At 48.2% G+C, this 26,315-nt stretch overlaps 1 protein-coding gene across 1 annotated transcript; it reads right to left on the reverse strand.

Annotated features, from left to right (window-relative positions):
* Positions 1 to 14,388: 14,388 nt before the first annotated feature.
* Positions 14,389 to 26,064, reverse strand: RPS10 (ribosomal protein S10). Its single transcript, XM_063954886.1, has 6 exons — positions 25,959 to 26,064; positions 24,642 to 24,791; positions 23,788 to 23,959; positions 15,648 to 15,725; positions 15,495 to 15,550; positions 14,389 to 14,482 (listed from the first exon to the last, which is right to left on the reverse strand). The coding sequence occupies exons 2-6, from the start codon at positions 24,789 to 24,791 to the stop codon at positions 14,438 to 14,440; spliced, it is 501 nt and encodes a 166-aa protein (XP_063810956.1). The 5' UTR covers positions 25,959 to 26,064; the 3' UTR covers positions 14,389 to 14,437.
* Between the last annotated feature and the right edge of the window lie 251 nt (positions 26,065 to 26,315).

Raw genomic sequence — 26,315 nt, forward strand, 5'->3', positions numbered from 1 at the left:
GATACCATGAAATTCTCCAGGCTTGCAATAATCGCCCTGAGCGATTCCATTTTGAACTTGAACCTTCGTATAAGTGTTCAAGGCTTTCAATTTTAGAATGGGTCTCACCGAACCGTCTGGTTTCGGTACCACAACATTTTGGAATAGTAACCCTGGCCTTGTTGAAGGAGGGGTACCTTGATTTCACCTGCTGGAAGTACAGCTTGTGAATTGCCGCCAGTACTACCTTTCTCCGAGGGCAGCAGGCAAGGCTGATGTGAGGTAACGGCGAGGGGGAGTCGCCTCGAACTCCAGCCTGTATCCCTGTGATACTATTTTCAGAACCTAGGGATCCACCAGTGGGCAAGCCCACTGGTCCCTGAAGTTCCCGAGACGCGCCCCTACCGCACCTGTCTCCACCTGTGGAGCCCCAACGTCATGCGGTGGACTCAGAGGAAGCGGGGGAAGATTTTTGATCCTGGGAACTGGCTGTCTGGTGCAGCTTTTTCCTTCTTCCCTTGTAATACCCTCCTGGCAGAATGGACATTGCATTAATTTTGGATGCCAGCCGGCAAATATCCCTCTGTGCATCCTTTTTATCTAAGACGACGTCTTTAATATGCTCTATGTTAGCAAACTATTATCCCTGTCTTAGAGTATTAATATTATCTGATTGGGTATCAGACCATGCTGCAGCAGCACTATTAATGCTGAGGCAATTGCAGGTCTCAGTATATAACCTGAGTGTGTATATACAGACTTCAGGATAGCCTCCTGCTTTTTATCAGCAGGCTCCTTCAAGGTGGCCGTATCCTAAGACGGCCGTGCCACCTTTTTTGACAAACGTGTGAGCGCCTTATCCACCCTAAGGGATATCTCCCAACATGACCTATCCTCTGGCGGGAAAGGGTACGCCGTCAGTAACTTTTTAGAAATTACCAGTTTCTTATCGGGGGGAACCCACGCTACTTTACACACTTCATTCATTCATCTGATGGGGGAACAAAACACTGGCTGCTTTTTCTCCCCCAAAATAAAACCCCTTTTATGTGGTACTTGGGTTCATATCAGAAATGCGTAACACATTTTTTATTGCCGAGATCATGTAACGGATGTTCCTAGTGGATTGTGTATATGTCTCAACCCCGTCGACACTGGAGTCAGACTCCGTGTCGACATCTGTGTCTGCCCTCTGAGGTAACGGGCGCTTTTTTGAGCCCCTGATAGCCTTTGAGACGCCTGGGCAGGCGTGGGCTGAGAAGCCGGCTGTCCCACAGCTGTTAAGTCTTCCAGCTTTTTATGTAAGGAGTTGACATTGTCGGTTAATACATTCCACCTATCCATCCACTCTGGTGTCGGCCCCACAGGGGGCGACATCCCATTTATCGGCCTCTGCTCCACCTCCACGTAACCTTCCTCATCCCACATGTCGACACAGCCGTACCGACACACAGCACACACACAGGGAATGCTCTGACTGAGGACAGGACCCCACAAAGTCCTTTGGGGAGACAGAGAGAGTATGCCAGCACACACCAGAGCGCTATATAATGCAGGGATTAACACTATAACTGAGTGATTTCCCCCCCCAATAGCTGCTTGTATAAACAATATTGCGCCTAAATTTAGTGCCCCCCCTCTCTTTTTAACCCTTTGAGCCTGAAAACTACAGGGGAGAGCCTGGGGAGCTGTCTTCCAGCTGCACTGTGAAGGGAAAATGGCGCCAGTGTGCTGAGGGAGATAGCTCCGCCCCTTTTTCGCTGACTTTTCTCCCGCTTTTTTATGGATTCTGGCAGGGGTATTTATCACATATATAGCCCCAGAGGCTATATATTGTGATATATTTGCCAGCCAAGGTGTATTTATTGCTTCTCAGGGCGCCCCCCCCAGCACCCTGCACCCTCAGTGACCGGAGTGTGAAGTGTGTATGAGGAGCAATGGCGCACAGCTGCAGTGCTGTGCGCTACCTTGGTGAAGACTGATGTCTTCTGCCGCCGATTTTCCGGATTCTTCTTGCTTCTGGCTCTGTAAGGGGGCCGGCGGCGCGGCTCCGGGACCGAACACCAATGGCCGGTTCCATGTGGTCGATCCCTCTGGAGCTAATGGTGTCCAGTAGCCTAAGAAGCCCAAGCTTCCACCAGTTAGGTAGGTTCGCTTCTTCTCCCCTTAGTCCCTCGCTGCAGTGAGTCTGTTGCCAGCAGATCTCACTGTAAAATAAAAAACCTAACATATACTTTCTTTCTAGGCGCTCAGGAGAGCCCCTAGTGTGCATCCAGCTCGGCCGGGCACAGGATTCTAACTGAAGTCTGGAGGAGGGTCATAGTGGGAGGAGCCAGTGCACACCAGGTAGTCCTAATTCTTTCTTAGCTGTGCCCAGTCTCCTGCGGAGCCGCTATTCCCCATGGTCCTTACGGAGTCCCCAGCATCCACTAGGACGTTAGAGAAAATAAGATTTTACTTACCGGTAAATCTATTTCTCGTAGTCCGTAGAGGATGCTGGGACTCCGTAAGGACCATGGGGAATAGACAGGCTCCGCAGGAGATAGGGCACTTTAAGAAAGCTTTGGACTCTGGGTGTGCACTGGCTCCTCCCTATATGCCCCTCCTCCAGACCTCAGTTAGGGAAACTGTGCCCAGAGGAGATGGACAGTACGAGGAAGGATTTTTGTAAATCTAAGGGCGAGATCCATACCAGCCACACCATATAACTTGTGATAAACTTACCCAGTTAACTGTATGAACAATATAGCCACGGTTCAATCGAAAAACTATAACATAACCCTTATGTAAGCAAGAACTAGATACAAGTCTTGCAGAAAAAGTCCGCACTTGGGACGGGCGCCCAGCATCCTCTACGGGCTACGAGAAATAGATTTACCGGTAAGTAAAATCTTATTTTCTCTAACGTCCTTGAGGATGCTGGGACTCCGTAAGGACCATGGGGATTATACCAAAGCTCCCAAATGGGCGGTAGAGTGCGGATGACTCTGCAGCACCGATTGAGCAAACAGGAGGTCCTCCTCAGCCAGGGTATCAAACTTATAGAACTTTGCAAAGGTGTTTGTCCCCGACCAAGTAGCTGCTCGGCACAACTGTAATGCCGAGACCCCTCGGGCAGCCGCCCAAGAAGAGCCCACTTTCCTAGTGGAGTGGGCCTTAACCGATTTCGGTAACGGCAATCCTGCCGTAGAATGCGCCTGCTGAATAGTGTTACAGACCCAGCGAGCAATAGTCTGCTTTGAAGCAGGAGCGCCAACCTTGTTGGCCGCATACAGAACGAACAAAGCCTCAGTCTTCCTGATTCTAGCCGTTCTGGTCACAAATCTTCAAAGCCCTGACTACATCCAAGGACTCGGAATCCACCAAGTCCCGTGTAGCCACAGGCACGACAATAGGTTGGTTTACATGAAAAGATGAGACCACTTTTGGCAGAAAGTGAGGGCGAGTCCTCAACTCTGCCCTATCCACGTAAATAACCAAGTATGGGCTTTTATGTGATAAAGCCGCCAATTCGTAAACACGTCTTGCCGAAGCTAACGCCAACAACATGACCACCTTCCACGTGAGGTATTTCAACTCCACAGTTTTGAGTGGTTCAAACCAAGTTGACTTGAGGAAACGTAACACCACGTTAAGATCCTAAGGCGCCACCGGAGGCACAAAAAGGAGGCTGAATATGCAGCACCCCCTTCACAAAGGTCTGTACTTCAGGAATAGAGGCAAATTCTCTTTGAAATAAAATGGATAAGGCCGAAATCTGGACCTTTATGGACCCTAATTTTAGGCCCAAAGTCACTCCTGTTTGAAGGAAGTGAAGTAGACGGCCCAAATGGAACTCCTCCGTAGGAGCAGCTCTGGCCTCACACCAAGCAACATATTTCCGCCATATACGGTGATTATGTTTTAACGTCACGTCTTTCCTAGCCTTGATCAGGGTAGGAATGACTTCCTCCGGAATCCCTTTTTCCGCTAGGATCCGGCATTCAACCGCCATGCCGTCAAACGCAGCCGCGGTAAGTCTTGGAACAGACAGGGCCCCTGCCGCAGCAGGTCCTGCCTTAGAGGAAGAGGCCACGGATCCCCTGCGAGCAACTCTTGCAGCTCCGGATACCAAGTCCTCCGTGGCCAATCCAGAACAATGAGTATTGTTCTGACCCTGCTTCTTCGTATTATTCTCAACACCTTGGGTATGAGAGGAAGAGGAGGAAACACATAGACCGATCTGAACACCCAAGGTGTCACCAGAGCGTCTACCGCTACCGCCTGAGGATCCCTTGACCTGGCGCAATACCGCTTTAGCTTTTTGTTGAGACGGGATGCCATCATGTCGATTTGAGGCAGTCCCCAACGATTCGTGATCTGTGCGAAGACTTCTTGATGAAGTCCCCACTCTCCCGGATGCAGGTCGTACCTGCTGAGAAAGTCCGCTTCCCAGTTGTCCACCACTGATATTGCACTTACATGGCCTTCCGCTCAGCATAGAATCCTGGTCGCTTCTGCCATGGCCATTCTGCTCCTTGTTCCGCCTTGGCGGTTTATATGAGCCACTGCCGTGACATTGTCTGACTGAATCAGAACCGGTTTTCTCCGAAGCAATTCCTCCGCTTGACGCAGGGCATTGTATATGGCCCTCAACTCCAGGACGTTGATGTGGAGACAAGACTCTAGGCTTGACCAGAGACCTTGGAAATTTCTTCCCAGTGTCACTGCTCCCCAGCCTCGGAGGCTTGCGTCCGTGGTCACCAGGACCCAGTCCTGAATGCCGAACCTGCGACCTTCTAGTAGGTGAGCACTGTTCAGCCACCACAGGAGAGATACCCTGGTCCAGGGAGACAGGGTGATCCTTTGATGCATTTGTAAATGGGACCCGGACCACTTGTCCAAGAAGTCCCATTGAAAAGTCCTCGCATGGAACCTGCCGAAAGGGATGGCCTCGTAGGAAGCCACCATCTTTCCCAGGACCTGCGTGCCCTGATGCACTGAAACCTTTTTTGGTTTTAATAGGTTCCTGACCATGGCTAGGAGTTCCTGAACCTTTTCGATCGGAAGAAAAACCTTTTTCTGGTCTGTGTCTAGAATCAGCCCCAAAAAGGTCAGACACGTTATAGGGACTAGCTGGGACTTTAGTATATTGAGAATCCAGCCGTGTATCTGCAACGTCTTCATGGACAGAGACACGCTGTCCAGCAACCTCTCCCGAGATCTCGCCTTTATGAGATCATCCAAGTATGGGATAATTGTGACCCCCTGCCTGCGCAGGAGCACCATCATTTCCGCCATTACCTTGGTGAAAATTCTCGGGGCCGTGGAAAGCCCAAACGGCAACGTCTGAAATTGGTAGCGACAGTCCTGCACTGCAAATCTCAGTAACGCCTGATGCGGGGGGGAATATCGGGACATGAAGGTAAGCATCCTTTATGTCCAGGGACACCATCCAATCCCCCCCCCCTCCGGGCTGGCGATGACCACCCTGAGTTATTCCATTTTGAACTTGAACCTCTTCAAGTACAAGTTCAGAGATTTCAGGTTTAAAATGGGTCTGACCGAACGGTCTGGTTTCGGGACCACAAACAGGGTTGAGTAATATCCCTCTCCTTGCTGGAGATGAGGAACTGTGACAATCACCTGTTGAATACACAATTTTTGGATTGCTGCCAACACTAGCTCCCTCTCTGACGGGGAAGCCGGCAGAGCAGATTTGAAAAATCGGCGAGGAGGCAAGACTTCGAATTCCAGCCTGTAACCCTGAGAAACAATCTCTAATAACCAGGGATCCACCTGCGAGTGAACCCAGACGTGGCTGAAAAACCGAAGACGAGCCCCCACCAGACCTGCCTCCCCTCGGGAAGCTCCAGCATCATGCGGTGGACTTTGCAGACGCAGGGGAGGACTTCTGCTCTTGGGAACTAGCTGTGTGCAGCTTTTTTCCCCTGCCTTTCCCTCTGGCAACAAAGGATGATCCCCGTACCTTCTTGTTTTTATTGGAACGAAAGGACTGCATTTGATAATGAGGTGCCTTTTTTGTATGCTGCGGGGGGACATAAGGTAAGAAATTTGACTTACGAGCCGTAGAGACAAGATCCGAGAGGCCGTCTCCAAACAACTCCACCCCTTTGTAAGGCAAGGACTCCATATGCCGCTTTGAATCGGCATCTCCCGTCCACTGTCGGGTCCACAAGAGCCGCCTAGCAGAAATAGACATAGCATTTATTCTGGAGCTTAATAAACAAATGTCTCTCTGAGCATCCCTCATATACAAGGCAGCATCTCTGATATGCTCTATGGTCATATGAATGGCATCCCTATCTCAGGTGTAAATTTCCGTAGATAAGGAATCTGCCCATGCCACAACCGTACTACAAACCCAGGCCGACGCCATAGCCGGTCGAGCAATAGTACCGGAATGATTGTAAATGTGCTTAAAGGTAATTTCCTGCCTGCGATCAGCAGGTTCCTTGAGGGAAGCCGTATCCTGAGAAGGCAGTGCCACCTTTTTAGACAAATGTGTCAGTGCCTTGTCAACTTTTGGCGAAGATTCCCAGCGTATCCTATCAGTTTGTGGAAAAGGATACGCCATGAGAATCCTTTTGGGAACTTGTGGTCTCCTATCCGGAGATTTACAAGCCTTTTCGCACAAGTCCCTTAATTCAAATGAGGATGGAAAAGTGACTTCAGGCTTTTTCCCTTTATACATGTGTACCCTCGTGTCAGGGACAGGGGGTTCCTCAGTAATATGCAAAACCTCTTTAATGGCAATAATCATGTACCGTATACCCTTTGCCACCTTCGGCTGTAATTTTGCATCTTCTTAGTCGACACTAGAGTCAGTATCTGTGTCATCGATCTGGGATATGGTGCGCTTCCGAGACCCCCGAAGGACCTGGCGCCCCAGGGACAGGCATGGACTGGCTACCTGACTGATCCCTAGCTTCTGCCTTGTCTAACCTTTTATGCAATAGATTGACATTTGCATTCAAGACATTCAGCATATCCACCCATTCCGGTGTCGCGTTGCCGACGGCGACCTGACATTCAAGCACTCCACCTCCACATTATGCGAGCCTTCCTCATCAAACATGTCGACACACGCGTACCGACACTTCCCACACACACAGGGAACCCCTTTCCTGAAGACAGTATCCCTGTCAAGGCCCTTTGGAGAGACAGAGTATGCCAGTACACACCCCAGCGCAATGACCCTGGAGACCAACAGAGTGTTTTTCCCCAGCAGCGCTGTATAATATGTAAACCGCCAATTATGTGCCCCCCCCTCTCTTTTAAGCACCCATTCACCGTGTGTAAACAGGGGAGAGTCCAGGGAGCTTCCTCTCAGCAGTGCTGTGGAGAGAAAATGGCGCTGCGAGTGCTGAGGGAGAAGCCCGCCCCCTCGGCGGCGGGCTTCTGTCCCGCTCAAACTTAATAAAATATGGCGGGGGCTCTTTTATATACATGTACAGAGCCTACCTGTACATAGCCTTTTTGCCATGCAGAGGTTTATATTGCTGCCCAGGGCGCCCCCCCCGCGCCCTGCACCCTTACAGTGACCGGAGTATGTGAGGTGTATGGGAGCAATGACGCACAGCTGCAGTGCCGTGCGTTACCTAAGTGAAGCTGAAGGCTTCTGCCGCCTTCTGTACTTCTAGCTCTGTGAGGAGAACGGCGGCGCGGCTCCGGGGGTGGACGCCCAGTAAGAACCTGCGTTCACCCCCTCTGGAGCTAATGGTGTCCAGTAGCCGAGGAAGCAGAGCCTATCTTTGACAAGAAGGTCTGCTCCTCTCTCCCTCGATGCAGGGAGCCTGTTGCCAGCAGTGCTCCCTGTGAAAAAGTAGTAAAAGGTAGAAAAAAAATAAGAATTTACTCACCGGTAATTCTATTTCTCGTAGTCCGTAGTGGATGCTGGGAACTCCGTAAGGACCATGGGGAATAGCGGGCTCCGAAGGAGGCTGGGCACTCTAGAAAGATCTTAGACCACCTGGTGTGCACTGGCTCCTCCCACTATGACCCTCCTCCAAGCCTCAGTTAGGTACTGTGCCCGGACGAGCGTACACAATAAGGAAGGATTTTGAATCCCGGGTAAGACTCATACCAGCCACACCAATCACACCGTACAACTCGTGATATGAAACACAGTTAACAGTATGAAACAATAGAGCCTCTCAACAGATGGCTCAACAATAACCCGATTTAGTTAACCATAACTATGTACAAGTATTGCAGATAAACCGCACTTGGGATGGGCGCCCAGCATCCACTACGGACTACGAGAAATAGAATTACCGGTGAGTAAATTCTTATTTTCTCTAACGTCCTAGTGGATGCTGGGAACTCCGTAAGGACCATGGGGATTATACCAAAGCTCCCAAACGGGCGGGAGAGTGCGGATGACTCTGCAGCACTGAATGAGAGAACTCCAGGTCCTCCTCAGCCAGGGTATCAAATTTGTAGAATTTTTGCAAACGTGTTTGCCCCTGACCAAGTAGCTACTCGGCAAAGTTGTAAAGCCGAGACCTCTCGGGCAGCCGCCCAAGATGAGCCCAACTTCCTTGTGGAATGGGCATTGACAGATTTTGGCTGTGGCAGGCCTGCCACAGTATGTGCAAGCTGAATTGTACTACAAATCCAACGAGCAATAGTCTGCTTAGAAGCAGGAGCACCCAGCTTGTTAGGTGCATATAGGATAAACAGCGAGTCAGATTTTCTGACTCTAGCCGTTCTGGAAACATATATTTTCAGTGCCCTGACAACGTCTAGCAACTTGGAGTCCTCCAAGTCCCTAGTAGCCTAGGCACCACAATAGGCTGGTTCAGGTGAAACGCTGACACCACCTTTGGGAGAAACTGGGGACGAGTCCTCAATTCTGCCCTATCCATATGGAAAATCAAATAAGGGCTTTTACAAGACAAAGCCGCCAACTTTGATACTCGCCTGGCAGAAGCCAAGGCCAATAACATAACCACCTTCCACGTGAGATATTTCAGATCCACGGTTTTTAGTGGTTCAAACCAATGTGATTTTAAGAAACTCAACACCACGTTGAGATCCCAAGGTGCCACAGGAGGCACAAACGGGGGCTGACTCTGCAGCACTCCTTTTATAAATGTCTGAACTTCAGGTACTGAAGCTAGTTCTTTTTGAAAGAAAATCGACAGAGCCGAGATCTGTACCTTAATGGAACCCAATTTAAGGCCCATAGTCACTCCTGCTTGCAGGAAATGCAGAAATCGACCTAGTTGAAATTCCTCTGTTGGGGCCCTTTCGGCCTCACACCATGCAACATATTTTTTCGCCATATGCGGTGATAATGAGTTGCTGTAACCTCTTTCCTGGCTTTAGTAAGCGTAGGAATGACTTCCTCCGGAATGCCCTTTTCCTTCAGGATCCGGCGTTCAACCGCCATGCCGACAAACGCAGCTGCGGTAAGTCTTGGAACAGACAGGGCCCCTGCTGCCGCAGGTCCTGTCTGAGTGGCAGAGGCCATGGGTCCTCCGATATAAATTCTTGAAGTTCGGGGTACCAAGCTCTTCTTGGCCATCCACGAGTATCGTTCTTACTCCTCGCCTTCTTATTATTCTCAGTACCTTTGGTATGAGAGGCAGAGGGGAGAACACATAAACCGACTGGTACACCCACGGTGTTACCAGAGCGTCCATAGCTATCGCCTGAGGGTCCCTTGACCCGGTGCAATATCTTTTATAGCTTTTTGTTGAGGCGGGACGCCATCATGTCCACCTGTGGCCTTTCCCAATGGTGTACAATCCTATTGGAAGACTTCTGGAGGAAGTCCCCATTCTCCCGGGTGGAGGTCGTGTCTGTTGAGAAGATCTGCTTCCCAGTTGTCCACTCCGGGAATGAACACTGCTGACAGTGCTAACACATGATTTTCCGCCTATCGGAGAATCCTTGTGGCTTCTGCCATCGCCATCCTGCTTCTTGTGCCGCCCTGTTGGTTTACATGGGCGACTGCCGTGATGTTGTCTGATTGGATCAGTACCGGCTGGTTTTGAAGCAGAGGCCTTGCCGGCCTCAGGGCATTGTAAATGGCCCTCAGGTCCAGAATATTTATGTGTAGGGAAATAACCTGACTTGACCAAAGTCCCTGGAAATTTCTTCCCTGTGTGACTGCCTCCCAGCCTCAAAGGCTGGAATCCATGGTCACTAGGACCTAGTCCTGTATGCCGAACCTGCGGCCCTCTTGAAGATGGGCACTCTGCAGCCACCACAGTAGAGATACCCTGGTCCTTGGAGACAGGGTTATCAGCCTATGCATCGGAAGATGCGATCCGGACCACTTGTCCAACAGGTCCCTCTGAAAAGTTCTTGTATGGAACCTGCCTAATGGGATTGCTTCGTAGGAAGCTACCATTTTTCCCAGGACTCGCGTGCAATGATGCACCGCTACCTATTTTGGCTTCAGGAGGTCTCTGACTAGAGATGACAACTCCTTGGCTTTCTCCTCCGGGAGAAACACTATTTCTGGTTTATGTCCAGAACCATCCCCAGGAACAGTAGACGTGTCATAGGAACCAGCTGTGACTTTGGACTGTTTAGAATCCAACCATGCTGTTGTAGCACTTTCCAAAATAGTGCTACCCCGACTACCAACTGCTCCTTGGACTTCGCCCTTATAACGAGATTGTCCAAGTACGGGATAATTACAACTCCCTTTTTTTGAAGGAGTATCAACATTTCGGCCATTACCTTGATAAAACACCCTCGGTGCCATGAACAGTCCAAACGGCAGTGTCTGGACTTGGTAATGGTAATCCTGTACCACAAATCTGAGGTACTCCTGGCGAGGATGGTAAATGGGGACATGCAGGTAAGCATCCTTGATGTCCCAGGATACCATGTAATCCCCCTCGTCCAGGCTTGGAATAACCGCCCTGAGCGATTCCATCTTGAACTTGAATTTTTGTGTTCAAGGATTTTAAATATAAAATGGGTCACACCGAACCATGCGGTTTCGGTACCCCAACCCGTGTGGAATAGTAACCCCGTCCTTGTTGAAGTAGGGGCACCTTGAGTATTACCTGCTGGAAATACCGCTTATTAATTGCCTCTAGCACAGCCTCCCTGCCTGAGGGAGTTGTCAGCAAGGCATATTTTAGGAAACGGCTGGGGGGAGACATCTCGAATTCCAGCTTGTACCCCTGAAATACTACTTGAAAGAAACAGGGATCCACCTGTGAGCGAGCCCACTAATTGCTGAAATTTTTGAGACGGCCCCCCACCGTACCTGGCTACACCTGTGGAGCACCCGCGTCATGGTGTGGCCTCACAGGAGGCGGGGGAAGAATCTTGATTCTGGGAACAGGCTGACTGGTGCAGCTTTTTTCCCTCTACCCTTGTCTCTGTACAGAAAGGAAGCGCCATTTGACCCGCTTGCTTTTCTGAAGCCGAAAGGACTGTACCTTTTTCTGTGAGGAAACCTGAGGTAAAATTATTTCTTCCCAGCAGTTGCTGTGGATACGAGGTCCCAGAGACCATCCCCAAATAATTCCTCACCCTTATAAGGCTCTCTATGCGCTTTTTAAGTCAGCATCACCTGTCCAGTGACAGGTCTCTAATACCCTCCTGACAGAATGGACATTACATTTATTTTGGATGCCAGCCGGCAAAATATCCCTCTGTGCATCCCCCATATATAAGACGACGTCTTTAATATGTTTTTATGTTTGCCAACTAGTATCCCTGTTTGACAGGGTCACCGACCACGCTGCAGCAGCACTATCTGCAGGTCTCAGTCTAGTACCTGAGTGTGTAAATACAGACTTCAGGATAGCCTCCTGTTTTTTATCAACAGGTACCTATTAAAGTGGCCGTATCCTAAGACGGCAGTGCCACCTTTTTTGACAAACGTGTGAGCGCCTTATCCACCCTAGGGGATATCTCCCAGCGTAACTTATCCACCTGGCGGGAAAGGGTACGCCATCAGTAACTTTTTATAAATTACCAGTTTCTTAACGGGGGAACCCACGCTTTCACACACTTCATTTATTCATCTGATGGGGGAACAAAACACTGCCTGTTTTTTCTCCCCAAACCTAAAACCCATTTTTAGAGGTGCTTGGGTTAAAGTCAGAAATGTATAACACATTTTTTTATTGCCGGGATCACGTCACGGATGTTCCTAGTGGATTGTGTATATGTCTCCACCTTGTCGACACTGGAGTCAGACTCCGTGTCGACATCTGTGTCTGCCATCTGAGAGAGCGGGCGTTTTTGAGCCCCTGATGGCCTTTGAGACGCCTGGGCAGGCGCGGGCTGCGAAGCCGGCTGTCCCACAGCTGTTACGTCATCCACCCTTTTATGTAAGGAGTTGACACTGTCGGTTAATACCTTTCACCTATCCATCCACTCTGGTGTCGGCCCCACAGGGGGCGACATCACATATATCGGCCTCTGTTCTGTCACCATATAAGCCTCCTCATTCAACATGTCGACACAGCCGTACCGACACACCGGGAATGCTCTAAACGAGGACAGGACCCACAAAAGCCCTTTGGGGGGACAGAGTAAGAGTATGCCAGCACACACCAGAGCGCTATATATATACAGGGACTAACTGAGTTATGTCCCTAATAGCTTTTATATAATATACTGTATACAGTGCCAATTTTAATGCCCCCCCCTCTCTTTTCCCTCTTACTGTACTGTAGAAATGCAGGGAAGAGCCAGGGAGCTTCCCTCCAGCCGAGCTGAGGGAAAAATGGCGCCAGTGTGCTGAGGAGATAGGCTCCGCCCCTTTTTCGCGGCCTATTCTCCCGTTTTTTATGGAATTCTGGCAGGGGTATTTACCTCATATATAGCCCCTGGGGCCATATATTGAGGTATTTTAGCCAGCCATGGTGTTTTTATTGCTGCCTCAGGGCGCCCCCCCCCAGCGCCCTGCACCCTCAGTGACCGGAGTGTGAAGTGTGTGAGAGGAGCAATGGCGCACAGCTGCAGTGCTGTGCGCTACCTTGGTGAAGACAGTCTTCATGCCGCCGATTTTCCGGACCATCTTCTTGCTTCAGGCTCTGTAAGGGGGACGGCGGCGCGGCTCCGGGACCGAACATCAAGGCTGGGCCTGCGGTCGATCCCTCTGGAGCTAATGGTGTCCAGTAGCCTAAGAAGCCCAATCCTGCTGCAAGCAGGCGAGTTCGCTTCTTCTCCCCTTAGTCCCTCGCTGCAGTGAGCCTGTTGCCAGCAGGTCTCACTGAAAATAACAAATTCTAAGACTATAACTTTCTAAGAGCTCAGGAGAGCCCCTAGTGTGCATCCAACCTCGGCCGGGCACGAAATCTAACTGAGGCTTGGAGGAGGGTCATAGTGGTAGGAGCCAGTGCACACCAGGTGGTCTAAGATCTTTCTAGAGTGCCCAGCCTCCTTCGGAGCCCGCTATTCCCCATGGTCCTTACGGAGTTCCCAGCATCCACTAGGACGTTAGAGAAAAAATCCAAACAAAAATGCTTCTAGGCAGAGAACTCTGGAGAGCTCTCTGCAGTGCACCCATCTTGCTCTGGGCACAGTGTAAAACTGAGGTCTGGAGGAGGGGCATAGAGGGAGGAGCCAGTGCACACCCAGAGTCCAAAGCTTTCTTAAAGTGCCCCATCTCCTGCGGAGCCCGTCTATTCTGTTTGCTCAATCGGTGCTGCAGAGTCATCCGCACTCTACCGCCCATTTGGGAGCTTTGGTATAATCCCCATGGTCCTTACGGAGTCCCAGCACCCTCAAGGACGTTAGAGAAAATTTGCTTCTTCGCCTACTCGTCAGATTGCCGCCGCCTGGAAGAAGTCTGCTTTCCCCCTTCTTCAGACTCAACCATATCTGGTATACATACCATTTGGAATACATGACTAATATCCTTCATAACTCTTCTAAACCATTTAAAGAAGTCTGGGTCCCCTGGCTCGCTACACAACGCCCCTTCTCCCTTCAAAATAGATTAATCTATTTTCACGACTCCTTTTTTATTTTCTTCTAGTTTGGTGCCCATCCACCCATAATTCCATGTTCTGCTTCTATTGGTTTTTAAATTGCCCAAAGGTATTAAGCTTTAACAAGAGATAAAGTGGATACAGACAAAGAAATAAAGTAACAGCTAACCAGATCTGGTAATTTTTCAAAAACAGCCTGTCAACATGGCAGTTAGTGATAAAGTACCAGCCAACTAGCTCCTATCAGTCTCCACGTTAAAGGTTAATACATTTGGTCCTAGGTTTTACTCCTCCTTCCTCACCATAGATGCCACACCATCTCTTTTCTTATTCCTTATCCTCACCTTTTACGAAAATACCAGTCACTATGTATGATGTCATTTTGATAGGCGCTGTTTCCATATTATATTTAATTTCACTGATGAATGTGTGCATTTCATTGCCTTCTGCTGTTGTGACAAAAAAAAAAAAAAAAAAAAAGACCAAAAGATACCATGGTGCAACAAAAAGTTTTATTCACAAAGGGAAGGTACCCCACATCACTGGGGAGGTTGCTGTCCACGACCGCGTCCAAAGCCTCCTCTCTGAAAACAGGAGAAAAAGAAGGTTATAGGATGGACAGTGTACAATCACATGTAGTTCAGGTTTCTTAGCTTGGGAATTTGTAAATAAAAGTTTGTGGGGAGGTGGAGCGCAGATCAATTAGTAATTTAAAATAATTAAAGTAAAATAACTAAATAAATAAATACATACACTTAAATCTAGGAATAAGAGCATATGCACTGGTATGTGCAAAAGGCACCAGGCAAGCATATGTGATTAAGAGTATTTGAGTGCCAGAACCAAGCACAGCTGACAAAACTACAATATAAAGAAAGTGTTTTGCAGAAAAGAAATCCAAAGTAACAGATTACACTCCTAAAGTCCAAAGTCTGATGCAGTTAGCGGAATATGTCAGTGGTGTAACTGTATCTACCATTGAGTATCTCATCCGAAGATAGAAACTAGAATACTTGAAACTAACTGCATAGAGCGCTACCCTCATCTGATAAACTTCTGGGGATAGGGAAGGGGATGTATTAAAAAAAATAAAAATAAAAATAAAAAATAACCCACACACCAACCCACTCCAAAATATGTGTTTCAAATAATAAGTAACAATAGTCAGTGTCCCTTAACCAGCTGCCTGGCACCAACATATGCAATGCAACCAGGTAATGTACCCCTGGCTGCCCTTGCATCATATACATTTGGAACTTTATTAAATAAATAAAAAAGTTTTGATGGGGGGAGGGTGGGGTCCGTTAAGTGTTTAAAAGATAATATAGTGCTTCCAATGCATCTCAAAATATAACCACAAAGCTGGTAGCCGCAGTAAGCAGAACTCAAACTTATGTATTTGTGTTGCGATTCAAAATGAACTCACAATTTAATAACTGATGAATTTAGATAATCTGATCCACATACATAATTTGTAAAACAAAAGGGTATTATACAATATGTTGGAGTGTGTAGCTAGCTACAATCTTGGCCTGTAACTTCCGTGTAGCATCTGATTAAGCCTCATCTAACTTTGAGGTTATACATTTCACTTACGAATTGAAATTCTGTTGCTGCTCCAGCACCAGCCTCTGCTTTCTTGTCTGCACCAGCTGTAGAGGACACAAGAAAAAAAAAAAAAGTGAATTCAGAAGACCTTATAGTGCCTTTCATCCATTGTTAACTGCCCTGCACCCAGAAGGCACTTACGTGGAGCAGCACTGCGTCTGTAGGTATCTCTGTCTGTCTCTCCACGGGATAAGCGGGCAGGACGCTCACCCTCCAAACCTACGAAGGAAACCATAAAAGAGGATATTTAAATGGCTCAAATTTATGTATCCGTGTGATAATACAACTACAATGGTTCCAACACAACGGCTCACTGACAGACAGCAATAGCAGTTTTAGTAGTAACTGACTAAGATAACTCTAAAAAGGTTACGGCCTAACTATATTATCCATCTCTCTACCTAGAGTAGTTGGTCACTCCACTCAGCGGGTAACGTCATTGAGGGGTGCTACAGAAATCAGTAGTACATGGCAGTGGTTCCCAAACGCAGTCCTCAAAGCACCCCAACAGTCCAGGTTTTATGTATATCCCTGCTTGTGCGCAGATGGTATAATCAAACTGACTGAGGTGCTTATTAAGTCACCTTTGTCCAAGAATGGATAGCCTTAAAACTTGGACTGTGCATCGAGTACTGCCTTTGTGAGCCACTTGGTATATGGTATAAAGATGCCTTTGGAGTTATTACACATTTAAATGTAATTCAGAATATACATAGAGAGCCACGTTTCACAGCTTGCTAGCCTGAACTAACTTAAAAGTATACTCAAAAAAGTTAAGATAAAAATATAGTAACAAGCTATAGGATTAGCAAACGATGCTATTAGATTTGGGCCAGTTTCCATTTCAAATAAAAGTAGCAGTCTTAAAATGGCCATGGATTACAGCAAAAAGTTACATTATAGATATATTCCCTGAACAAAATAAAATATAATATAATATAATGGTAAATCCTTTTCTTGTAGTCCGTAGAGCTTGCTGGGGTCCAGTTTAGTACCATGGGGTATAGACGGGTCCACTAGGAGGCACTGTCACTTTAATAGTGTGGGCTTGCCCCTCCCTCTATGCCCCTCCTACCAGACAGACTAGAAACTGTGCCTTAGGAGACGCGACATACTTCGAGAGAAGGATAGTGATGAGATACCAAACCATCACCTTCAAAGCCCTCACGACATCCAAAGACCTTGAAGTAGCAGAGCTGTCAATGACAACCGGAACCACAATAGGTTGGTTGATGTGAAATGCAGACACCACCTTAGGAAGAAATTGCTGACGAGTTCAGCTCTGTCCTCATGGAAAATTAAATAGGGACTTTTCAAAGCCCCCAGCTCCAACACACATCTTGCTGAAGCCAAAGCCAACAGTGTGACTGACTTCTACGTAAGATATTTTATGTCCACCTCCTGTAACGGCTCAAACCAGTCCGATTGGAAGAAATGCAGCACCACATCGAGATCCCAAAGTGCTGTGGGAGGCACAAAGGGAGGATGGATGTGCAGAACACGTTTCAAGAACGTCTGGACCTCAGGGAGAGTAGCCAATTGTTTCTGAAAGAAAATGGACAAGGCCGAAAGCTGTAGTTTCATGGAGCCCAGACGTAGACCCACATCCACTCATGCCTGCAGAAAAAGCAGGAAACGTCCTAGATGGAATTCCACCGCAGAAATTTTTCTGCTCTCACACCAAGAGACGTATTTCTTCTAAATACGATGGTAATGCTTCGATGTTACCTCCTTCCTGGTTTGGATCATAGTCGGGATAACCTTGTTAGGGATCCCTCTCCTGGCTAGAATCAGCCGTTCAGCTTCCATACAGTCAAACGTAGCTGCGGTAAGTCCTGATAGACGAACGGGCCCTGTTACAGAAGATCCTCTCGAAGAGGAAGAGGCCATAGATCTTCAAGGCGCATCTCCAGAAGGTCCACATACCAGGCCCTTCTTGGCCAGTCCAGAGCAATTAGAATTACTTGGACCTTTTCCCTTTTTAGTCTCTTTAGAATTCTTGGGATCAGAGGAAGTGGAGGAATAGACCTCTGATAGACCCATGGAGTAGTCAGGGCGTCTACAGCCACCATCTGTGGGTCTCTCGACCTGGAACAAAACCGCTTGAGTTTCTTGTTAAGACGAGAGGCCATCATGTCGATCTGTGGATATTCCCATCGACGTGTCAAGCACCTTAACACCTCCGGGTGAAGACCCCACTCCCCTGGGTGCAGATCGTGTCTGCTGAGGAAGTCTGCTTCCCAGTTGTCTACTCACGGAATGAAGAACGCCGACAACACCACAGTGTTTATCTCTGCCCAGAGGAGAATTCTTGACACCCGACATTGCTGCTCTGCTTTTCGTTCCGCCCTGTCGGTTTATGTACGTTACTGCCGTCACATTGTCCGACTGGACCTGAATGGCCTGATCTTGAAGATGTGTCACATGCAGAAGGGCATTGTATATCCAGAATGTTGATTGGAAGGACGACTTCCTGACTGGACCATCTTCCTTGAAACTGCACCCCCTGAGTGACTGCTCCCCAACCTGAGGCTTGCATCTGTTAACAGAATCCAAATTCTGAATTCCGAACCACGACGTGGTGAGAAGTCTGTAGCCACCACAAAAGGGAGATCCTGGCTTTTGGCGACAGACAGATCCACTGGTGCATGTGAAGATGCGATCCGGACAATTTGTCCAACAGATCGAGCTGGAAGGGTCTTGCGTGAAACCTTCCGTATTGAAGTGCCTCGTAAGAGGCCACCATTTTCCCCAGAAGGCGAATGCATAGATGCACTGATATCCAGGTTGGCTTTAGGACATATATCAAACCATCGACTGGATCACTAATGCCTTTTCCAACGGAAGAAACACCTTCTGCGACTCCGTACCCACTATCATTCCCAGGAATGTAAGCCTCCATGTTGGTTCTAGGTGAGGAGATTTCAGTAGGTTCAGAATCCACACATGATCCTGGAGAAGTTTTGTTGAGAGAGCAATACTGTCCAGCAACTTTTCCCTGGACAGTGCTTTTATCAGGAGATCGTCCAGGTACGGAGTTCTATTTACTCCATGTTTGCGAAGTAGAAACGTCATCTCTGCCATCACCTTGGTGAACACCCTCGGTGCCGTGGAGAGACCAAATGGCAGGGCCTGGAACTGGTAGTGACAGTCCTGCAGTGCAAACTGTAGATAAGCCTGATGAAGGGGCCAGATCGGAATGTGAAGGTACGCATCCTTGATATCCAGAGACACTAGGAATTCACCTTCCTCCAGACCAGAGATCACCGCTCTCAGAGACTGCATCTTGAATTTGAACACCCATAAGTACGGGCTGAACAACTCAAGGTTCAAATTTGGTCTTACCCAACCATCTGGTTTCGGTACTACAAACAGGTTGGAATAGTACCCCTTGTTTAGCTGATGAGGTGGAACTGGAACAAAGTCTATACCAGTTTTTGGATGGCATGTCGTAAAGTTACACTTAACTCTTGTGAAACTGGCAAGCCTGATTTGGAGAATCTGTGAGGTGGGAGCTCTTGGAACTCCAGTCTGTAGTAACAATTGTAGGCGTGCTCCCACCCGACAGTCTTCCAGGCATTGCGGTCCACCGTCATGCTGAAGACTTTGAGGAAGCAGAGCCTGAGCTCTGTTCCCAAGCACCTGCTGTTGCTGGTTTACCTCTTGCGCCACTGGAGGATGTAGAAGCACCTCTGGATTTGCCCTTGAACTTGGCCGTCCGAAAGGACTGTAACTTAGAAGCTGAATAAGTCTTCTTGGTTTGAGGGGGGCTGCGGAAGGAAGATACGTAGACTTATCCACAGTAGCTGTGGAGATCCATTTGTCTAATTCATCTCTGAACAAGGTCTCTCTTGTGAATGGTAGGCCTTCCATGCCTTTCCTAGAATCCGCATCAGCAATCCACTGGCGTAGCCACAAGCCCCTGCATGCTGACACTGCCATAGCGGTGGTGTGTGCGTTAAACACACCTATTTCCTTCATGGCTTCCGCCATAAAGTTTGCAGAGTCCTGTATATGCTGCAGGAGTAAGACAACATCCCCCCCAGATAAGGAATCCAACGCCTCAATTAGGTTACCTGAACATTTAGCAATGGCTTTAGTGATCCACACACATGCAATAGTGGGTCTTTGGGCCAGCCCAGCAGCTGTGTACAATGACTTGAGTGAAGTCACAATTTTACGATCAGCAATGTCTTTCAGGGAGGCTGCACCAGGAACAGGCAAAACAATTTTACATGACAGCCTAGAGACAGATGCGTCCACTATTGGTGAATTTTCCCATTTTTTCCTATCCTCCAGAGGAAAAGGAAAAGATGTGAGCAACCTTTTAGGGATCTGAAACTTATCAGAATTAACCCACGGTTCTTCAAACAGGGTATTCAATTCCTTTGACGCAGGAAAACTGACTGAGGACTTCTTTTTTTACATTAAAGTAAGATTCCTCACACTCCCGACACCTTATCAGGAATATGCAGAACATCTGATGGCCTCTATTCCCTGTGACAGAGCTGCATCATCCCCCTCCATGTCTGACCTATCAGTCAGACTGCAGGGTATGGGCCAGAGATCGCTTTTGCGTACAAATGGGAGGAGATTGAGACGCTGTTTTGGGGACCGAGTCTCTGTTCATAAACTCCTCCACAGTCTGTTTTAAGTATTGCGGCTCTCTCATATTGCGGGACAATTTTGTATAAAGAGTTGAGATCACTCCCTAAAGAGAATTAATCCATTCCAGTTCAGCCCCGCTAGCCTGTGAACCCAGAATACCCAGTAGTGAGCCCCCTGGTGAAGAGGAACACTCTGCGGTACAAGAAACACACTCTTTGCCTGACAATGTAAATGTGACAGCACACACACACACGAAAGGTTAAGCACAATTAACCCACAAAGAGCCCTTCAGGGACACTTGCTTGGAGCCAGCCCCCACCGCGCCCTTATTGCTAATGCCAAGCTTAGCCAGGTCACAGACTAAGTACCCCGACAGGGGACTTGGTAAACTAACAGTCGCTCCCCCTCCTGCTATGACCCCCTGGTACCACTGAGGTAATCTGAAGTCACACTGGAGGAGCTGCGCATCCCTATCCTGTCAGCATCCACTGCAGAGGGAAAATGGCGCTGGTGAGCTGCTGGATCCCCTCATAGTGAAGCCCCACCCCGCTTTTTTTTACACTGACTGAGGAATCTGGTGCTTAAAATGGAGAGAACAGTTTTAAGGCTTAGTGCCAGTATGGGTACTGTGACGCAGTTGTGTATTGTGTCCGGAGACGCATTCCACCCCGTTTAGAAGCCGTGCATATCCATACCCTCATGCCGCCATAATGGCCGGGGCCCCGCTAGCCAGGACGCCGGCTCAGCACTCCCCACTCTTCTGGCTCTGTTAGGGGTGGTGGCATGCTGCGGGAATGTGTGGTGGGGCTTGCAAATAGTTCCCTCAGGAGCACAGTGTCCTGTCAGCGGGGAACAGGACCATTAACCCTTCAAGAGGTTGTGAAAATAGATAATTTTTGTAGTGTGTGCAGACTGCAAATATACCCAGAACATAATGTAAAGCAATAGTTCTGTTTTGGGTCGAGTTCAGTTTGTTAAACATTACTGAAGATACACAGTTGGGATCTAGAGTTCTTCCAATATCTGTAACTGATTGGGACAGCTTTTCTATGCTTATTCTTCAACATCTCAGGGAGGAAGCAATGCCAATATCTGCCAGGCCAGGAATTATCTACCTACTAACAAAGGCACATTATAGCCAAACAGCAATTTTGTTTTATTTTTTTCAAAAATGAACAAAGCTCTTGACTAATTTGTCACATGCTTCACTGATTAATACAAGTTATTTGATGTAAATGCACTACGGAGTCTCTGAACTAGCATGAAAAATATATACTCTGGGACCTTATTTCCTAAAAAAACATAAAACAAGAGCCATTTTAGGCACACAATAGAAAAATATAACTTATTGGAATCAGTGGAAGAGGTAGGCAAGTGGGGAAAAACAACCCATAGCTTTCTACTAGCCAGTTCACACTACATTTTTTAGTTAAAGTGGGCCTATAACATACACCAAGTAAATGAAACTATGGTAGCTCTGTAACTAACTCAACTGTAACCCTAACTCAAATGGGCACTTTCAAGTCAAGATGAAGTGATGCCGAGCACCACGGTGCACATATCACCCATAAAGGATAGTAAGTATGCCCCTCGCACACCTACGTGTAAGACGACAATTTGGGGGTTGGAAAATCAACCAGGAACACCAAATAAAAAACAGACCATTTATAACACTACAATTCTCTGCATTAAGGTAAGCAAACACCAGTGATTGCAAAAACGTTTTGCGTATTTCACCTGATTTTGAGGGAAGGTGACTCACTTTACTGAAATGGGCGAGTCCCCGGGGACGCGCTCTGCTGCAGCAGCCAATCACTTCCTGTGAAGTGAGTGGTTGATGCCTGTGACTGTGGGGGGGGGGGGGGGGTAGAGGGTGAGCACCGCAGAGGCGCCGATTAATCACATACTTGGCGCTGCAGTTGCCTGAACCCTCCGCTCCAGCGCCCATGCTCATGGACTGAGCGCACCGCCTCTCCAGAGGTCAGTTTCCCCGCCGCTCCTGTCAGCCGGCCAGCGTGTGTGCGGTGTACATCTCCCGCCATCCCGGTCTCCACGCTGCTGTAAACTGATTTCTGGCTGCCGGCTCTTGCCGTTCCTGCCATATGAGCTCTGCCAGCGAGTAGGTGCTTGCACTGTTGCGGTGTGTAAGTGGAGGGGGCCAGTTAGTGTATGTGTGTGTGCCTGGGGTATAAGGGGAGATGGTCAATTACTGCTTGTGTGTCTGGGTTGTATGGGGGTGGAGGGGGTATTACTGGGTGTGTGCACGGGGTATAAGAGGGGGGGGAGGGGAGATTATGAGGTGGGCAGATGCGGTGTGTGTGTGTGTGTGTGTGTGTGTGTGTGTGTGTGTGTGTGTGTGTGTGTGTGTGTGTGTGTGTGTGTGTGTGTGTAGGTAGTATGAGGTGGGCAGCTGCTGAGTGTGCCCGGGGTATGAGGTGGGCAGATGCTGTGTGCGCGCGTCCGGGGTATAAGGTGGGCAGATGGGGTGTGCATGTGCCTCGGCGCTCTGCCTGGGGCAAAGTGTAGAACGTGCTCTGCCTGGGGCAAAGTGTAGAACGTGCTCTGCCTGGGGCAAAGTGTAGAACGTGCTCTGCCTGGGGCAAAGTGTAGAACGTGCTCTGCCTGGGGCAAAGTGTAGAACGTGCTCTGCCTGGGGCAAAGTGTAGAACGTGCTCTGCCTGGGGCAGTATGTATAACGTGCTCTGCCTGGCGCAGTATGTATAACGTGCCCTACCTGGCGCAGTGTGTATAGGAGGTTTTACCTGGTGCAGTGTGTATAGGAGGTTTTACCTGGTGCAGTGTGTATAGGAGGTTTTACCTGGTGCAGTGTGTATAGGAGGTTTTACCTGGTGCAGTGTGTATAAGCTGCACTACTGTGTGGTGTAATGTGAATTGCCACGCTCCTAAATTTTTGCGGCGCGCACTGTCCATTCTTTGGCATGTAGAGAGGGGAGCACCAATTCGCTTTCCATCTTAGGACAATATAATGTCTACTTACAGCTCTGGTGCAGAGGGTTCTGTATGCTACACAGCCCAGCAGCATTGTCACCCCCCTCCCACCCCCTTTAAACACTTTGTAGTGTCCAAATCAAGTCTGTGTTTTTAGATTCGAATAATTAACAAGATTAATAAAAACCTTCATTCCGATGGGACTCAGAAAAGGACAAGTAGGACCACAATTTTCAAAGTGAGGGGTCCCTGGGACCCACTTTTTTTTTGGACTCCACGCAATCACTGAAACACCAATATATACCATAAGGTGAAGAAATCAGGCAGCCTGTAAGACATTCTTAGTTGTTATAGCCACCAGCTGGGTACACACTAGGCGATATGTATCGGCCATTTCAGCAGCTATATTGCAAGCCTGTCGACGGGTGTGCAAACCAGATGTCTGTGCAAGGCGTTGTTCACAGACCTAGTGCATCGGCTTTGCAGCACCGCAGATGTCCGACGTATCAGTGCATCAGACTGTATGTATGGGTGGTGGTTACACTTGCAGCAGGGGCTGATGTCAAATGCCCACCCAGCTGGGGTTCTGACCTACACATCAAGTTGCTGATGGGTGGGTATGCTTACCTGAAACGACCACTGTCAGCGCAATGACAAGTCCACGGCATCTGTCTCTGGTGTGTACCCAGCCTTACAATTCCACAGAACAGCGTAGAACTCTTACCTTTAGGTCGTGGTCTGCCTGTCTCAGGACGACTCCTTCGAAGAGTTGCAGGAACAATCTCTGGGGGCAGATGCAGGAAATCTCGCAAATACTGGATGCCCTCATTTGTCAGATACCAGTAAAAGTGACGCCAAGCAAACTGCTCCTTCACATAGCCACGAGACTTCAAAGACTGCGGGAAAAATTTATGATTTAAGTGTCAAAAACTATATACATTTGCCATTGTAGCTTTGAAACAAGTGTCTAGCAAATGTTAAATGGGACATTACTTACATCCCAAAACCAGAGCGTCTCAAACAAGGTCCTCAGGGCACCCTATGGTCCAGGTTTTAAGTATATTCATGCTTGGCCACAGGTGACTTAATTAACACCTCAGTCAATTTGATTTAACCATCTGTGGATCTACCTAAACCCTAGACCATAGGTTCTCAAACTCAGTCCTCAGGACCCCACACAGTGCATGTTTTGCAGGTCACCCAGCAGGTGCGCAGGTGTATTAATTACTCAGACACATTTTAAAAGGTTCACAGGCGAGCTAATTATTTCACTTGTGATTCTGTGAGGAGACCTGCAAAATATGCACTGTGTGGGGTCCCGAGGACAGAGTTTGAGAACCTGTGCCCTAGACCATTGGGGCGCCATGAGGACCACATTTGAGAACCTCTGTCCCAAACAATATACATCTTGCTATTTCTCATCACTTTTATATAAGATTAGTAACCCTTCCTTACAGAGAGTAATTACATGGTAATGCAGCCACACTCCTATTTAGACAGCTACTAGTTTCCCCACAATGTGAAGGATATACTTTTAAACTCCTTCTCATTTTATTACATGGGATTTGGCTTATATACCTGCATTGCCTTCATGACATGAAGGTTGGGCACGTTCTTGTCAGCCAGCTCTGGATGCTTTGGCATGTGCACGTCTTTCTTGGCCACCATAACTCCCTCCTTAAAAAGGAGCTCGTAGATAGCAATGCGATCTTTCTTGGGCATCAACATCTAAGGAAAACAAACCAGATCACAATAAGAGTTACCAAACTGGACGGTCAATCTAAATATACAAAAGGCTCAATAAAGGGCCATTGAGCTCAACACACAGATCTCCCAGACTATTGAAAGCAATAACTTTTAGACATATTGGCTACCTGGGCTTTGGCCAGCCCTGTGTAAAATATAAAATACACACACTGACAGTGAGGATCATAAGAATTAATCCGAAATCATATGGTCACCCTACTTTATCACTCACTTATAAAGAGATCTTAACATATTATCACATTCAAGATAAACATACATTCTAGGTCACAGTGCAGCCACAATAACCCAAGGAACCTATTTGTCATGTCACTGCAAGAATCTGTAAATGAAGTAAAGCTCTCACAAGGACGGCCATCGGTGCCTCATGCCTCACTTCTGCCCAACCAGATTTACCCTTCTGCTACCGCCCAGCCTTTGTGCTCTCTGTAAATGATTCCCACAGAATATGAAATGTATTACACTGTCACTGACACTGTCTTGACACAGTTTCATTACATGCAGCGTCGAGTATGGTTTAAATTGATTAAATGCCTACCAGAAGCTACAGCCCTGATGGCACATATAATTAAACTTTGATGAAGTTACCCAGTGTCATTACTGATGTATACATAGCACCACAGTCACCAACAAACTACACAGAACTGCACAACAGCATCCCTACTGCAAGCTGCCAGTGACACACAGACGTTGCCTAGGACCCAACGCTGAGCAGTAGCCGTGCCGACTCCTGTGCCACCCACTACATACATACACACATGACGCCAGTACAGGAAGGAAGCCGGTCCCGGGGCACAGCGGAGAGATCACACCTACATCACATAAACCAGAACAAAGACCACCAAGGTCCAGACAATAGCTGCTCAGAGACACTCACAGCAGTCGCCTACATGCTGGCGGGCCGGGTGCTGCACCGGAAGCTCTTACCAGCCCACAGGCACCGCCGCCATGGCTACACCGGGCAGCAGGCAGGCCGCGGATAGCACCGTGTCAGCGCCACTCAGGATCACGTTATATCCCATGCCTGCTCTCCCTCCTGTACTAGTATAACAGTATCCCGGGCACTGGGAGCCGGGGCCGGGCGGATGGCCGGGATACAGGGCGGATTGTGCAGCGGTAGCTGTAGCTCACCTTCGCGGCTCTCTCGGCGGCCTGAGCAGGAAAGGAAGGAGCATGCGCAGAGCTGGCGTACTTCCCTACGCTCTCAGGACCCCAGATGAGGCGTCCCTAGCAATGCCTGCTGCTGCGGATGTTTGTGTTTATTTTTACAGTTATAGCTTTACGTGTGGTTTTCGTGTTATGTATACTGCATGTTTGTGTTTTTTTTTTTTAAATGCCTCCCAGCTGAGGATAGTATGGAGGTGAAGATTCCAAAAGTTTTTAATAAACCAATGGCATACCTCCCAAAATAATCCTCTCCAGGAGTGACAATGCTCTGCTTCTGGACTTTTAATTTATCGTTGTTGGCATCTGTTTTGAACAGGTTAA

This window comes from Pseudophryne corroboree, chromosome 2 (genome assembly GCF_028390025.1).
Source record: "Pseudophryne corroboree isolate aPseCor3 chromosome 2, aPseCor3.hap2, whole genome shotgun sequence".
Classification (NCBI taxonomy): domain Eukaryota; kingdom Metazoa; phylum Chordata; class Amphibia; order Anura; family Myobatrachidae; genus Pseudophryne; species Pseudophryne corroboree.